Here is a 13,417-nt window from a genome sequence, read left to right on the forward strand (position 1 = left end):
CATATTGCAAATCCGAGTTGTATAATTCCGTCGTTGACACAGGTTTTGTAATGTTAACGCAGCAACATATTATTACGTACCAAAAAGCATTCGAATAGCTAAAACTCGAATGTTGTTGATGCTTTATGTTGTCGTTTCATACGAATAAAAAACAAAGCTTTCGTTATATGTACATCAAAGTTTCTAACATACTCCTGGTCGAGGTTGTTACTTTACCTGAAAACAAAAAGATAAAGCATGATATTATACACAAGTGGTAGAAGCAGTTTACTTTCCGTTCTACAGACTGCTTTGCCTTTTAAATAAAGGCCAAGGGTGGCCGAACGTCTGCACTTACGTTAAGAACGATCTGATCGACGCTAGGAAAGGATTATCATTTTCGTGACATGATCGCTGAAGGTGCTGATTGGTTTGAGGCTGAATACATTAAAAAGAAGAACAAACGAAAGGAGATGAAAACAATACGAAACCAAAAACAAAATAAGCGTAGGTAAAACTGTTAAGAAAAATAGCTACAAAAGAGAAAAGCATGAGTTTAATTCGACATAGATGCAAAAGCTAGAAATGAATTCTAGTTTTCTTTCGAAAATCTGTTCTATTCTCGTTTTTATACCGCCTACTGGTTTTGTCCGTTTCTTCATCCTTGCCAGCCTACATCGAGCGCAATTTCCTTGTCGGATGTGCGACGATGGATGCAAACGGTACAAATGCAGAGGTCATGAAAATTCAGTGCAGAAAGGAAGAACAGCAAATCGAAAAAGGAAAACAAACCTACCATTGATGTAGATTTGTTTTGTGTATTTTTTGCTATTAAAATGTGTAGACGAATAACCACACTACTTGAACATCGTTTTAGTGGATCACAGCAGCAGACAAGCTTAACGATTGGAGCAAAGAATCCGGTCGAACTGTTGTAAGGGCTCAATAATGGTTCGATTGATTCTTTAAAAGTCCATACCAAAGCTCTACGCCCTGCGTTGTCTGTAGGGATTAAACAATACACATAGAACAAAAAGCGATGGGAGAATCAAGATGTCGGTGGTTAAGCCGTACAAAAGTTTATATATACGTGCATATATATATATAAATAGATAATATATATACATATATGAGAGATGAAATATATCCTTACAATAACGCTCCCCCGAAAACCGTGGAAGACAGCGAGCAAAATGAATCATACACCACAGCGAGCAAATGAATCACATACATACTCACAAAAGCAAAGAAAAATCATACAACAAACGAGATGATCCTTGATTTGAGTGGGGAAAATTTTCAGGTATTCAGACCACGAGCACGATCATAATCGGGAATGTGCGTAGAGACACCGACACATAATGTATGTATTCTTATTCAAATATTCATGTTTTACTGTCGTGTCGAGCAAAAATACAGGCGTGCTAGTACAGACGAAAAAAACAAAATGCATTCGAGTATTCTGTTCCCCAAACTGCGCCGGTAGTTAATCTTAATTTTTAAGCTGCGTAAATGGTGCTCAATGCAAGCAAAGCATTAGCCCGCATCTCTGGTGGATAAAAAAAGAGTGTTGTTTTAGCGTTAATTTTTGTTACGTCCATAAACACAACAAAGGGACGATTAAGGATGGGATATCCTTTTTCAGGCCCCCTTTTCTCAGTCCAGTGATGAACGAATGCCATCAGATTACGACGTCAGTATACCTTATTTGCCATGCAGCTACCTAATCATCTAAACATGAAGCTGCATGGCAGCAAGTAATACCTTAGCGTAGTGACGATATCGGGAACGACCGGTTAGGAAGAACCGAAAATGAACCTAAAATCAGAAAGGACAGAAAGCGCGATCAAAATGCGATGTATAGCAGTTGATAGAATTGCATTATGGCACTACAAGTCTTCCTTTCAGTTCCATTCAGTTTTATTCTCTTTGTGAACATTTCATCCGCCACGGAAACCGTTGGGGGAGTTCAGGTCATACGATTTAGTGAGGATAGCACATGGCAAAGCGCTCTGCATTATAAGTACATAAATATATGCATATATTTAAATACAGTATAAAAATCTCAATCCGCAAATGGTAGAATCCAACGATGTGGACGAGATGCGATAGCAGATATTCACCCAATGGCATTTTGCAGGCAGTTGCAGCCAGGGGCCAGCTGTGGTGTTGGTGCAGCAGTCAGTTTGGACCGAGAAGAGCAGCCACAAAGAAGATAAATAAAGCAGAGATATAAGCGATTTCGAGAGGTGAAAAAAGTAAATAATAAAGAAACAAAATGAAAACGGTATTTGTAAAAAGCAAATATTTATAATTCTAATAAATAATGAAAGATGAAAATAAGAACATAAGAAAAACAATCCGTATTATAAACCATACGTGTAATTCTTTCTGCATTGAGCCGGTATACAGTGTTCAATACTTTAACTTTTTCGAAGATTATCTTTTATTCATATTTTTTTCTTTTTCTTTATTTTCGGTTCCAGATTGATTGGTTCGATATAAACAGTTTGATTCAAATCAAGATTAAAACTTATATTTCGCTTTTTCAGTGCCGGAGAACTTTCTGATACCGATGCGAACGAGCTACCGTTTCGCATCGGGCTTGGAGACTGGAGAATTTTCTTTGCAACCTTTGACAATTTTGTAGAATTCTTTCCAGGTGTTACTTGGAAGTCTTCATCCATTGAAGTATTCTCCTGTTTAATCGATATCGTTTCCATGGGATTATCCGACTTTTTACGTTTGTTTTTCCGCTTTTTATTATGTTTCCCACTAAATAAGTCTCCAAGTAATGAATCAATTAGTTCATTTTTTTCGTTGTCTGAATCAGACGCTTCTAACTGCGGGGAGCTTGACTCTTTCTCCTGATAATTTTCGCTGAAGCTATCGCTCTCACTCGAGACTCGTTCCTTTTTGATAGCTATTGAGACGTTTTTGTTGCCGTTTTGCAGACCATTCTGTTTCATATCGTTTCTCGATTTTTGCGGGAGAACACTGTCTTTCTTTGTCGTGTCCATTTCCTTTTTGATAAACGGAAGTACGTCCTCGATACAGTCCTCATTGTCATCGCCGTTTTCCGTCGTAATTTTTTTCGAAAGAACACTGGCTTTCTTTTTCATGTTCATGTTCTTTTCTTTTTTGGTGGACGAAAGTTCTTCCTCGATACATTCTTCAATCACACCGTCGCTTTCCGCAGTAACTTGTTTTTTTATCGGGACAATTTCGTCGGACACAAGCTCACCTTCTATGACCGGTATTTCGCTTTTCATGTCACATGATTTTACTATAAACGCTATTTGAGAACCCTTTTCGATGGTATTTTTCTTATTTGCAATTACGCCAAGTTTCACGGTCACGCTAAATACCCGATAGATCATAGCGCTGACAAAACCTTTCGACACGTAGTTCACTGTCCCGCGCAGCGTAGACCCTAAGCATGGCTGGAAGACGTAATAATCGACTGTGGCCCGCACGTGTAGAAATGGGCTATCTAATCGAATCGCGGGTAGAGTATTTTCAACGCGAATTTTTGCGTATCCAAGCACTATACCATTTACCTTCATATGGAATCGTCCAATTTTGTCCGTCACACATCGTTGTACACCTTTCACAATGTGCTCGCAGTCACGCGGTCGAAGACTAAGGATTTCGTTTGATTGTATTGCAGCCACACAAGAGAGCGGATCGGTAACCGATTTTTGTAGCTCTGCTGCCGAGAATTTTGTGTACTTTGCAATTGTTGTTCGATGCATGGTCGAAGAAAATACAGAAGTTTTGTTCAGCAATGTCGGTGCAGCGCGAAAGCGTGGTATTATTTATGTTTTGAAATTTTTGCTGTCAAAAGCACACCCTGTAAATTGACAGAAATTTGGGGCTTGTTTCAACCACACAAAGCTACTAAATAAAATTTGAATTTATCAATATAATGTATCATAATAAGAAAGTGGATTCTTCGAATGAATTTATTATTCAGTCTTATAAATTGCATTGCAAATACTCTCTAATATAAGGATATATTGACAAGTTATCAATATATGTTTCAAAACATTTCAGCTGGGGCAAAAAAAGCATGTGAGTCAATCTTTTCAACTACAAGCTTGGGAAAAATTTGAATTATATTCTATGAAAATGTAAGTTGTTTGAAGTTAAAAGTATTTATCGGTATAAATAATTCATAATAAATTGAGCTGAAAATATAATTAAATAGAAGCATGTGTTGATAAATCTTCATGATTGACAATAATTCTCGATTCGTTCCTCGATTCCCACAGCTCAGCTGTAGTGTTGACGTAGAGGAGGCAAAAAGTAAACAAAAAGTTTTGTTGTGGGAAAGTTGATTTATAAAATAGAAAGAAGGCAGTTAAACAGAGTAAAATGGAAAAGATTAATCTTAATCTTTCTACGCGACCAAAAGCAAGTATTTTAGACAAACCTTTGAGTCGTGGGAAAGGAGAAGTTTCGCTGAGTTGCTACGCTCTCCTATTTTCTGAACTGGTGCAGTATTCGCAAAGCCGTGTTAGCACTATTCCCGATTTGCAAAATAAGTAAGCGGTCATGGAAGATTTTTTGGACATACAGTTAATCAATAATCTCTTTCTCTGTCCCAATATCCTAGGTTACATGATATGGGTAAAGATGTGGGATGCCGTATAATTGATCTATACTTCGTGCGTGAGCGAAATTCTAAACGTGAAACAAAACTTATCAATATGCTTTTGTTCATCAAAACAACACTCTGGAAGGTTAGATGTCCTACATTAGCCTAGATTAGGTCCTTGTAATGACTAATATTGTTTTCCTGCAGACTCTTTTCGGGAAAGAAGCTGACAAGCTGGAGCATGCTACAGACGATGAATGCACTTACTATATAATCGAAAAAGATCCGCTAGTAAATAAGTTCATCAGCGTCCCGAAGGATAAAGGATCGCTAAACTGCGCAGTATTTGTTGCTGGAATTGTACAGGCTGTGCTGTCGAATTGTGGATTTGTGAGTTTGCGTATTTTTCTCAGTATTTAGCTCACCTTGTAATTGTAATAATGTTTTTTCTTTGCAGACATGTCAGGTATCTGCCCACTGGCACAAAGGAACTACGTATATGGTAAAGTTTGAAGATCATGTTATCAGCAGAGATAAGCAATTAGAAGAGAAATAAATAAATTTATTCTTAATACGGTAACATATTTATATTTTGCGAATTTAATTACCTTAATCTAATAAAAAATGGATGAACCTATTGGACGCATGTTCTTGAATTATATTATTTTAAATTTATATTCTATTATTCGTTAAAATTTATATACTATTATTCGATAATATTATATTCGAGGATTGCGGCATAAATGTTGAATTATTTTAATCTGCATTTCGCATCTCCATCTTTCTCGTGGAGTACAGCTCGGTCGATAGGATAATTAACAATAACACCAGCAAAGCGTTTTTATTGTTTTTTTCATTGGTTTAATAGCAAGGACCTAAAATTACTATATAATTATTATCCCGATACAGAACTCATCAATGAAGCGCTTACTGGAAAACATGTTTGGTTTAATCAATGAAATAGGCTTGTTTGATAAATCTTGAAGCAACGTAACAGCATAAGGCACATTTTTCAACTTTTGATTTGTTTAAAGCTTAAACCTAAAACACATTTGTAATTGCTACTGTTAATATTATTATTATTATTTATTTATAGACGGCCAGGCCATTTTAAAGTTTGCACAGTTATTTGTGAGCTGAAAGGCATTTCCTCCCAACAGCCGCTTTGAGCCTTATCCCGGGCTGACTCGGTTAAGAAAATAATTGCTACTTAATGTAGTAGCAAAAATACACGTATATCATGTTGATATTCTTGATTTTGAAATGAAAGAGAAACATATTTTAATATGCAAAATACATTGGTCAAAGTTTTGAATCTAAATTTTCTATACTGAAATCTAACTAGACGAAGGATCATGTTTAGGCGAAGTACATGCTAAGCTAGCTTGCCCTTTAAACCGGTCGTATCTTGTATATAATTATCATAATCGTTGACAGGACCTTCCGCTTAGAGGATCTTAAAGGATTTTTTTGCAACTACGCAGTTATAATCTTTGGTCGGGCATCGAAACTGGGTGGGCTTCTTAGCGCAGTTTTATCTTCTTAGCCATTTTTGCTCGTTTGAGATCCTTCGCTGTGAACCCAGCCGGTTAGTGCGCATTCATTTCCTTTTCTCTTTTCGTGTCTTCGTTCGTTTCACACTCCATTCTTGGGTTCGTTTAGATTCAGCTACGTAGATCATAACAGGAAGAGCGAAGGAGATACATGGAAAAACCAGCTGATTTTACCTCCGCAGCAATATAAATTGTCCTTAGCTTCTATTATGGAGAGGTCTTGAGTTTGAGTTGAATTTGAGCCTTTGCACAGTAGCTTCCCTGCTGAATTTCTATGTGGTTAGCTTCCCTGCCGTCATTGTAAGTATACCATGATCAAAATGTTCGTGTGTGTGGCAGGAAAAGAAGTCTGCTGGGACCAGGATACAGCAATAACTTGAAGAAATGGTTTCCCTCCAAAACGTGTACCGACAGCTGTAGTTACCTAAGCTAGGGAGGCAAAGGGAATTGCCGTCTTGCAATTATATAAAGTGAACGCATTGCCGTCCGTGGAGCAAAGGACATTGAAGGGGAAGGCAAATGAGATTTATGTGCAGATGCTGATCGTTTCCTACGCGTAATGTGCGTATCACTTTGTACACTTTTTATATCCTTCCCATATTTCATGGTTAAGTTTTGGTAAATTTAACGTAAAACATATACTCCGAAAATATAGATTGTACATAAAACATATCTACTGATTCACTGGTATTTTTCGTTGAATGACTATTTTAAAACGAAGATAATTTTAAATTTTCCTAATACGATGATCATTGTTTAAAACCCATAAATAGATGATGAGGCTAACATAAAATAATATCCTTACGATTGTATTTATAAGCAAATGTCCATAACCGGAATGATCAGCATGTGATTTCTGTGAATAAATATCAAAGTAAGCATCGAGAAAATGTTTTAATCACGTAACATGTTTCCTAACATCCTGGCAAAAATTATAATAAAGAGTCTTTGAAACTTTATTCTCAAATTTGCACCGAAGATTGCTCACCCCTGGTCCGAGTGCAATTGCCATGTATTTACGATGCAACGGTTGCTTGCCCCTTACTATATTGTTCTTAACGATCAGCTCAGCCAAAGGAGGAACGTCCGTAACGGCTCTTAAAATCCCGCCAACGGCAACGGCGGTACAACATATTGACGTCCTGACGACACGCGCCAAGAAAAAGATGTCCTTACCGGTTACTTCCTTTCCGCCTTCCTTCGTTTTTTTTTACCTCGGAATGAAGGGATTGTAGTTTTCCCTCGCATTCGCGCATTGCCCCTATGCTGCATAAAGCATTGCATGTGTTAGTTGAAGCAGGGACCCCCTGGAGGACAACGTGTACCCCTAATCGTCTCGATGTGTGCGAGCGCAGTCGACCGTTGATGCGTTGAGCAGTTTGATTCGATCCCAGATAGGAGCAAGAACCCAGTTTATTCGTAACGGAACCACGGTCAGGAACGCATCGCTTGCGTCGGTTAGGGAAAGTTTAAAGCAACCTCCTTGTTTTGGTCTTCCTAGCTAGGAAAAGTGTGCTAAAACGAAATGTGTTTTTAAAGAAACGGAAAGGGACCTACATAAGTGGAAAATTACGTAGTTTGAATGTGAACCAACAGTTAAATTCATTCGATGCCAGTCGAGCTGATAAACCAAGCCTCAACTGAATTTGTATCATATCTACAAATGATACGCATAGAAAATACTGCTCTTCATTTCCACCAGACACAGTTACTAAACTAATTTAGTTACAAAAAAGTCATATACCGCACAAAACACCCTCGTTATGCACCAAACAAATCTAACCGCCTGTTAAGTTTGGTTCTATTAAGTTTCTATTTCGGCCACCTCATCGTTGCACGTTGGGAGGTTTTTATTTAAGTTTATTATTTTTTGGTTATTTTTTGTTTGTTTGCTTCAAATCAATTTACTTGCAAAAAAGCTGCCATTTGTGGGAGTGGTTTGTTTTTCTATTCTGTGTTGTATACGGTTACCACAACACGCTGTTTAAATGTTGAAGATGTCTTTCTCGAAGGCGAAGCTGAAGAGATTCAACGATGTTCCAGGTGAGTGTATATCAGGACTTCTTCATTCTGCTTGAAAAATAGCAGTATATATGTATCGTTGTAATATTCTTCGTATAAGATAGGATTTCGTTCAATACTATACTATCGCTATTTCTAAATGCATATTTTGTCCCCTCGCTCATTTCCCATTCCCACATTGCCGATCGAGTACCCGTCGTTCCGCGCGCATCCCGTGCACTTCCTGCGCATCGCCGTTACGCATACGGATTGCGTGAGAAAAATGCGTCCCCTTGGTAACGAACTTCTTCGACGCGGGTTTCCCTTGGCAATCCGAACCCCGATTGGATAGGGCGCGTTTTTTCAACCGCCGTCGATCCAGTTGATTACGTTTCCATAGGTTTCCATAGGGGCGATAGAAAGGACACCCGGTGGTGGGGTCGAGATCGTGAGAAAGCGTTTGATGGACGCTTCCCGCGAAGTGGGAATTTGCCTGCATCGTACAAAGGAATCTGTAGACCCAGGAGAAAAAACTGTAGACCCTAGGATTAGCCTACCAAAGGAGACTAGGTACAGTCCAAGTAAAGCACCAACTTAAAGCTTGAAATTATATCGAAATTTCCACTCCATCCCCTTGGCTGAACTTTCACGGGTGTCCTACATGTAAATTGCACGACGGTCCTCCGGTTTTAAACCCAAATGCACCCCGAAAAGCAGGTGCACGAGTGGCTTTATGTACGAGGTAATACTTGTAGTTAATTGATAGCACATGCGTGTGGCGTGTGTCGTTTGCGCACACGTGAGCCTTACGCATGCTATCGCGTTCCAGACGGTCTCCATCTACCGATCTTATACTCACTTCCGGTGATGTAATAGAAGAAGAGAAAAATGAATTTGAAAAAAAAAAACTCCCCCTATGACCCGACTGGACACGACCGTTAAAAAACGAAATCGTGGCGACCGCGTGTGCTGGGAATAATTATGAGTAATTAGTTGACTCGAGCATTTCCGGAAGGTGTGCTGCTGCCCTTTGTGATCCATTCAAAAATGTCTGTAGATCCCCTTAGCGTAAGAAGGGATTTTTTTCTCCACTGCACACCTTTTCAAACTGCTTTTTTCCCCCAATAACGCTTCGGTTTGTTTTGTTTTCGTTCGAATGGACGCAACCGAGCAAGCACTGAAAGGTATAGCACACCTTTTCTCGGGTAAGGATGCACGTCACGCCACGCTCTGTTCCTTCATGCGTATGATTAATGGGTCGATTCGCTACGAGCTTCTTCAGCTGGGGAAGAAAGAGTTCTTTTCTTGTATTTTCATATTATTTGTACGAGCTTTTAATTAATCACCTTCCTCACGGGAAAGGAGTGTCAAAGTCAGGTCTCCAGTAGAACTATTGTTTTTTTTTTCTTCTCTTGCTTGTCGTGTGGGTGCAAGATGGTTTGAAATTACTTCCTTTTTTTCTTCATTATCCGTCAATGGGGGTTTCTTTAGCCACGATGCTGTGTCGTATTCGAGTTTAATAGCTTTACAGAACCATTCAATCCCTGGAGGGAACTTGCACAAAGGGGCATTGTAGTTCTTTTGTATTTTTTTTTATTATTACAATTTGAAACTCGTCAACTCGGCAAGCTGCAGTTTGTATCGTTTGATATTAAGAACCCGCCAAAAGTACAAGCCAAGCGGCAAAAAATACGTCTTGCCTACTGCAGCGTGACCTTTTGCCATCTGTCCAAACATCGGCGCGCAGCCGGTTCAAGGAAGCGATAAGGACGAGCCTCGAAGAAAAGGGAACACCCATGTGCTAATGGTCGCCGGGTGCATGGGACAAGACCACACCGAGCACGCGCCACGGGAACCCTAGCCTTGGCAATTGCTAGGGCGTTGACTTACATCTAACAATCGTTCTAAAAATTGAGAAAGGGTTTCTACATGATAGATAAATTTTGTCGAGTGTCACGCAACAAACCCTCTAAATGTACATTTGCGTTCTCTTTCTCACCCACAGCCGTTTCGTCTCCTTCAGCCTTCGCGGAACCGAAGGAGAAGGAGCTGCCCAAGAAATCGAAAAAGGACGACAAAATCAAGGTCGGGGGCAGCATGGACGCGGAATCGATCAAAACGACCAAAAGCGCGCTCAGCCTGTTCCGCACCCCTTCCCTTCCTCGACGGCTGAAGTTCAAACACATCTCGGACCTCACGCCCAAGAAGAGCTCCACGAAGGAGGAGAAGATTAGCCGTCTGGCCGCGGAATCGCCAGCGACGGGAGCCACCGAAAAGTCGATCGACGGCGTGAGCAAGGTGCCCCCGATCGTGCAGCTGTACAACAAGATCGACGTCAATAAGGAGGCACTTGCGAAGGCTCGGGAAGAAAATGAGAAGCTAAAATCGACGGTTGAGCAGCTGCGTGCGGAGTGCCAGCGATCGGAGCTTGAACGAGCGAACCTGCTGGCAGCGAAAGACAACCAGATCGTGCTGCTGGAGCGTGAATTGACCAGCATCACGAAGGCGGACGAACTGCTGCAGCACATCACGGAAGGGTCACTGGAAAAAGTGAAGGAGTTTGAACAGGAGATCCGCGATCTGCACCGTAACTACGAGAGACAGCTGAGCGAGATGCACGATACCAAGATGGAGCTGGAGGCACGCTACGATAAGCTGCTGGTGGAAAACAGGATGCTCCAGGACGACTACGATATGCTGGAAGAGGAAAACCACTTGTTGTACGAAGAAGTAGACACACTCCGGGAGATTCTGGAAGCGCACGACATGGAGCTGCAGAAGAAGTCCGACGAGATCAAGCTGATGGAGGACGGTTTGAACGAGCTTGTCATCGAAGGCCGTGACTTGAAGGAGCAAGTGAAGTATCTGAAGGCGCAAGCAGAAGAGGACATGCTGCGTTACGTGGAGGAAGGCCGCAATACCATCCGGGAGATCGACCAGGCGAAGCAGGAAAATGCTCGCTTGTTGGCCACATTGGCGGAACAGCATGCCATCGTGGCTGGTATGCAGGAAGAGCTGAACGAGCGCCAGTTCGAGATGGACGACATGCGCAACGACATCCGCAACGAGTGCAACCAGGAGCTGACGGCGATGTGCAAAAAGCACGAACAGCAGATCGCCACCATGGCGGAGTTGAACGAGATGAAGATCAAGGAGTGCGAGTCGATCTTCGTTCTGGAGAAGTCGAAACTCATTAAGGAGCATTCCGATCGAATGAAGCGTCTGGAGAAGGAACATCAGCGGGAGATCGAACGTATCGGTGAACAGGCGGAGGAGAAGATCCGTATCGCAGACATTCAGAATGAGGAGCGTGTCAAGGCGCTAGAGCTCTCGATCCAGAGCTCGATCTCTTCGGCGTTGGCGAGCGAAAAGTTGCACTGGCAGAAGGAGCTGGACAAGTGCCAGAAGATCGCGGAGACGGAAATCATGCAGTGCGAGTTCGAGAAGCGTGACTTGCGCACCTTGTGGGAGGCTTCAAACGAGGTGATCAAGGATAACGAAATCAAGATCGTGGAGCTCGAGCGGCGCCTGCAGATGGAGCTGGTTCCGGGTGGGAAGTCTCGCGATGAGCTTGAAACCGAAGTGCGAGAGATGGCGTTGGAGTGTTCGCGCTTGAAAACGGAGAAGTATAACTATCAGTTAACACTAAATAACACACGCTCGACGGTGAATATCTTAATGGAGCGTCTTAAGAAGTCGGACAGCGATGTGGAGCTGTTGAAGGCGGAGCTGGAGCAAGTTCTGCGCAACAAGTCTGAGATGGAGACGGCGAACAACAAACTGCGCGAGGAGGTAGTCGAGTATCAACGGGTTCTTGGAGCTCTTCGCACGTCCTCCAGCGTGTTAGAGAAGGAGATGCGCGAGAAGAATGAAGTGTTTGAGAAGCTAATGAGCTCGGAGGAGGATGCCATCCTTACGGTGTCGCAGATCGGGAAGCTGTTCAGCGATCGGATGGAGGAGAGCATGGGACGGTACTTTGAGATGTACGAGGAGTTGAAGAAGAAGTATGAAGCGCGGGAAATTTACATCCAAGACCTCAAGGCACTGCTGGATGAGTTCGCGAATGGAATCGAGCTGGCACGGATCGAGCTCGACACGAAGGATAAGAAAATATTCGAGCTTGAGAATGAAAACAAAAACATCAAGTTGGAAAACATGACCTTCCGGTTTAAATGTGAGCAGTTTGAGAAGTACGATCAAAGCGAGAGCCGCCTTCCACAGCCATCTCCCGAATTGCCTAGCCATATAGACGCGGAGGACGACGAGCGCTTGGTACCGAATTTTTTGATTGAAAATATTATCAACCAGTTAGAGCAAGAGGGTGGTCTTTCCGATAAGCACACGCTCGGGTCGATTCAAGAGATCATTGAGTGCAACACCGGACTCGAGCAAACACCGCAGGACTCATCAAACGACAAACAAATCATAGAAAAGGTACAGTATCCCTTTTTGCACCTTTTTGCAGGGCATCTGTTTTAGTAACTTTGTTCTCTATTGTTTTAGTTGAAGGAGACTGAAGAAAAGCTTCGTCTCGTCGAAGAGTTTGCGAAAGAGACATCAGACAAATACACGGAATTGCTTGAAGATCAGAATAGCCGCAAAAACATGAAACAGAACGATAACAATAAAGATCAACAGCAACTCAAAGCGGTAAGAATTGCAAGTCTTGGCTGTGGAGAAAAAACATAATTATCAAATCATTTTAATTTGTTGTTTTTTTTCATTTTTGGCAGAAAATTGCTAAACTGCAAGAACTGAACCAAAAACAGGAAAGCACGATTCTGACACTGCAGCAGCAGCTATCGTCCTTTGATTCACCACAAAAGCTGAACAGCTCGTTGAAATACCTTTCGGCTAGCCCCAAGACGCCTAAGAAGCTAATCGTTTCGCCTTTCCCCGGCAAGGAAAACTGTTCTCCGGCGCAGGTTGTCGTATTCAGCCCACGTACAAACGTGTTGCGGCCACGGAACAACTGAATTGTGATCGAATCACCAGTTCCTCCTCGCATTACTGTCTCGATGTTGATGGTCACGTTTCCCGCCAGCTGTTCGAAACGCAGTTTGAGCGTCGTCACTTCCACTGGCAGTGCTACTGGGGCAGTGATATAAAGAAGATGTAAATTTAAAATTATTTATTACTCCAAAGCGCAAGCGCCAATGGAACATGACCAAAATGAATTCTCATAGAAAATATGAGTAATAAATCAGAAAATTTTATGAAAATGTCCACTGACCATTAAGGGTTCTAACCTTCATGAAAGAAAAATATGTTTCTGATTTTGCCT

General features: G+C 41.6%; 3 protein-coding genes across 3 annotated transcripts; 2 read left to right on the top strand and 1 right to left on the bottom strand.

Annotated features, from left to right (window-relative positions):
* Positions 1 to 2,429: 2,429 nt before the first annotated feature.
* On the bottom strand, positions 2,430 to 3,734 carry LOC128729305 (probable DNA-directed RNA polymerase I subunit RPA43). The gene has a single exon (XM_053822979.1). It carries the CDS (start codon positions 3,732 to 3,734, stop codon positions 2,430 to 2,432), a length of 1,305 nt encoding a protein of 434 aa, XP_053678954.1.
* Positions 3,735 to 4,356: 622 nt separating this feature from the next.
* Positions 4,357 to 5,208, top strand: LOC128720359 (trafficking protein particle complex subunit 5). The gene is made up of 4 exons (XM_053814024.1): positions 4,357 to 4,526; positions 4,598 to 4,724; positions 4,787 to 4,969; positions 5,037 to 5,208. The coding sequence occupies exons 1-4, from the start codon at positions 4,357 to 4,359 to the stop codon at positions 5,133 to 5,135; spliced, it is 579 nt and encodes a 192-aa protein (XP_053669999.1). The 3' UTR covers positions 5,136 to 5,208.
* A 2,912-nt stretch (positions 5,209 to 8,120) lies between these two features.
* Positions 8,121 to 13,109, top strand: LOC128720593 (myosin-11). The gene is made up of 4 exons (XM_053814269.1): positions 8,121 to 8,175; positions 10,139 to 12,567; positions 12,637 to 12,783; positions 12,867 to 13,109. Exons 1-4 carry the CDS (start codon positions 8,121 to 8,123, stop codon positions 13,107 to 13,109), a joined length of 2,874 nt encoding a protein of 957 aa, XP_053670244.1.
* Positions 13,110 to 13,417: the final 308 nt, after the last annotated feature.

Source organism: Anopheles nili, chromosome 2 (genome assembly GCF_943737925.1).
Source record: "Anopheles nili chromosome 2, idAnoNiliSN_F5_01, whole genome shotgun sequence".
Taxonomy (NCBI): domain Eukaryota; kingdom Metazoa; phylum Arthropoda; class Insecta; order Diptera; family Culicidae; genus Anopheles; species Anopheles nili.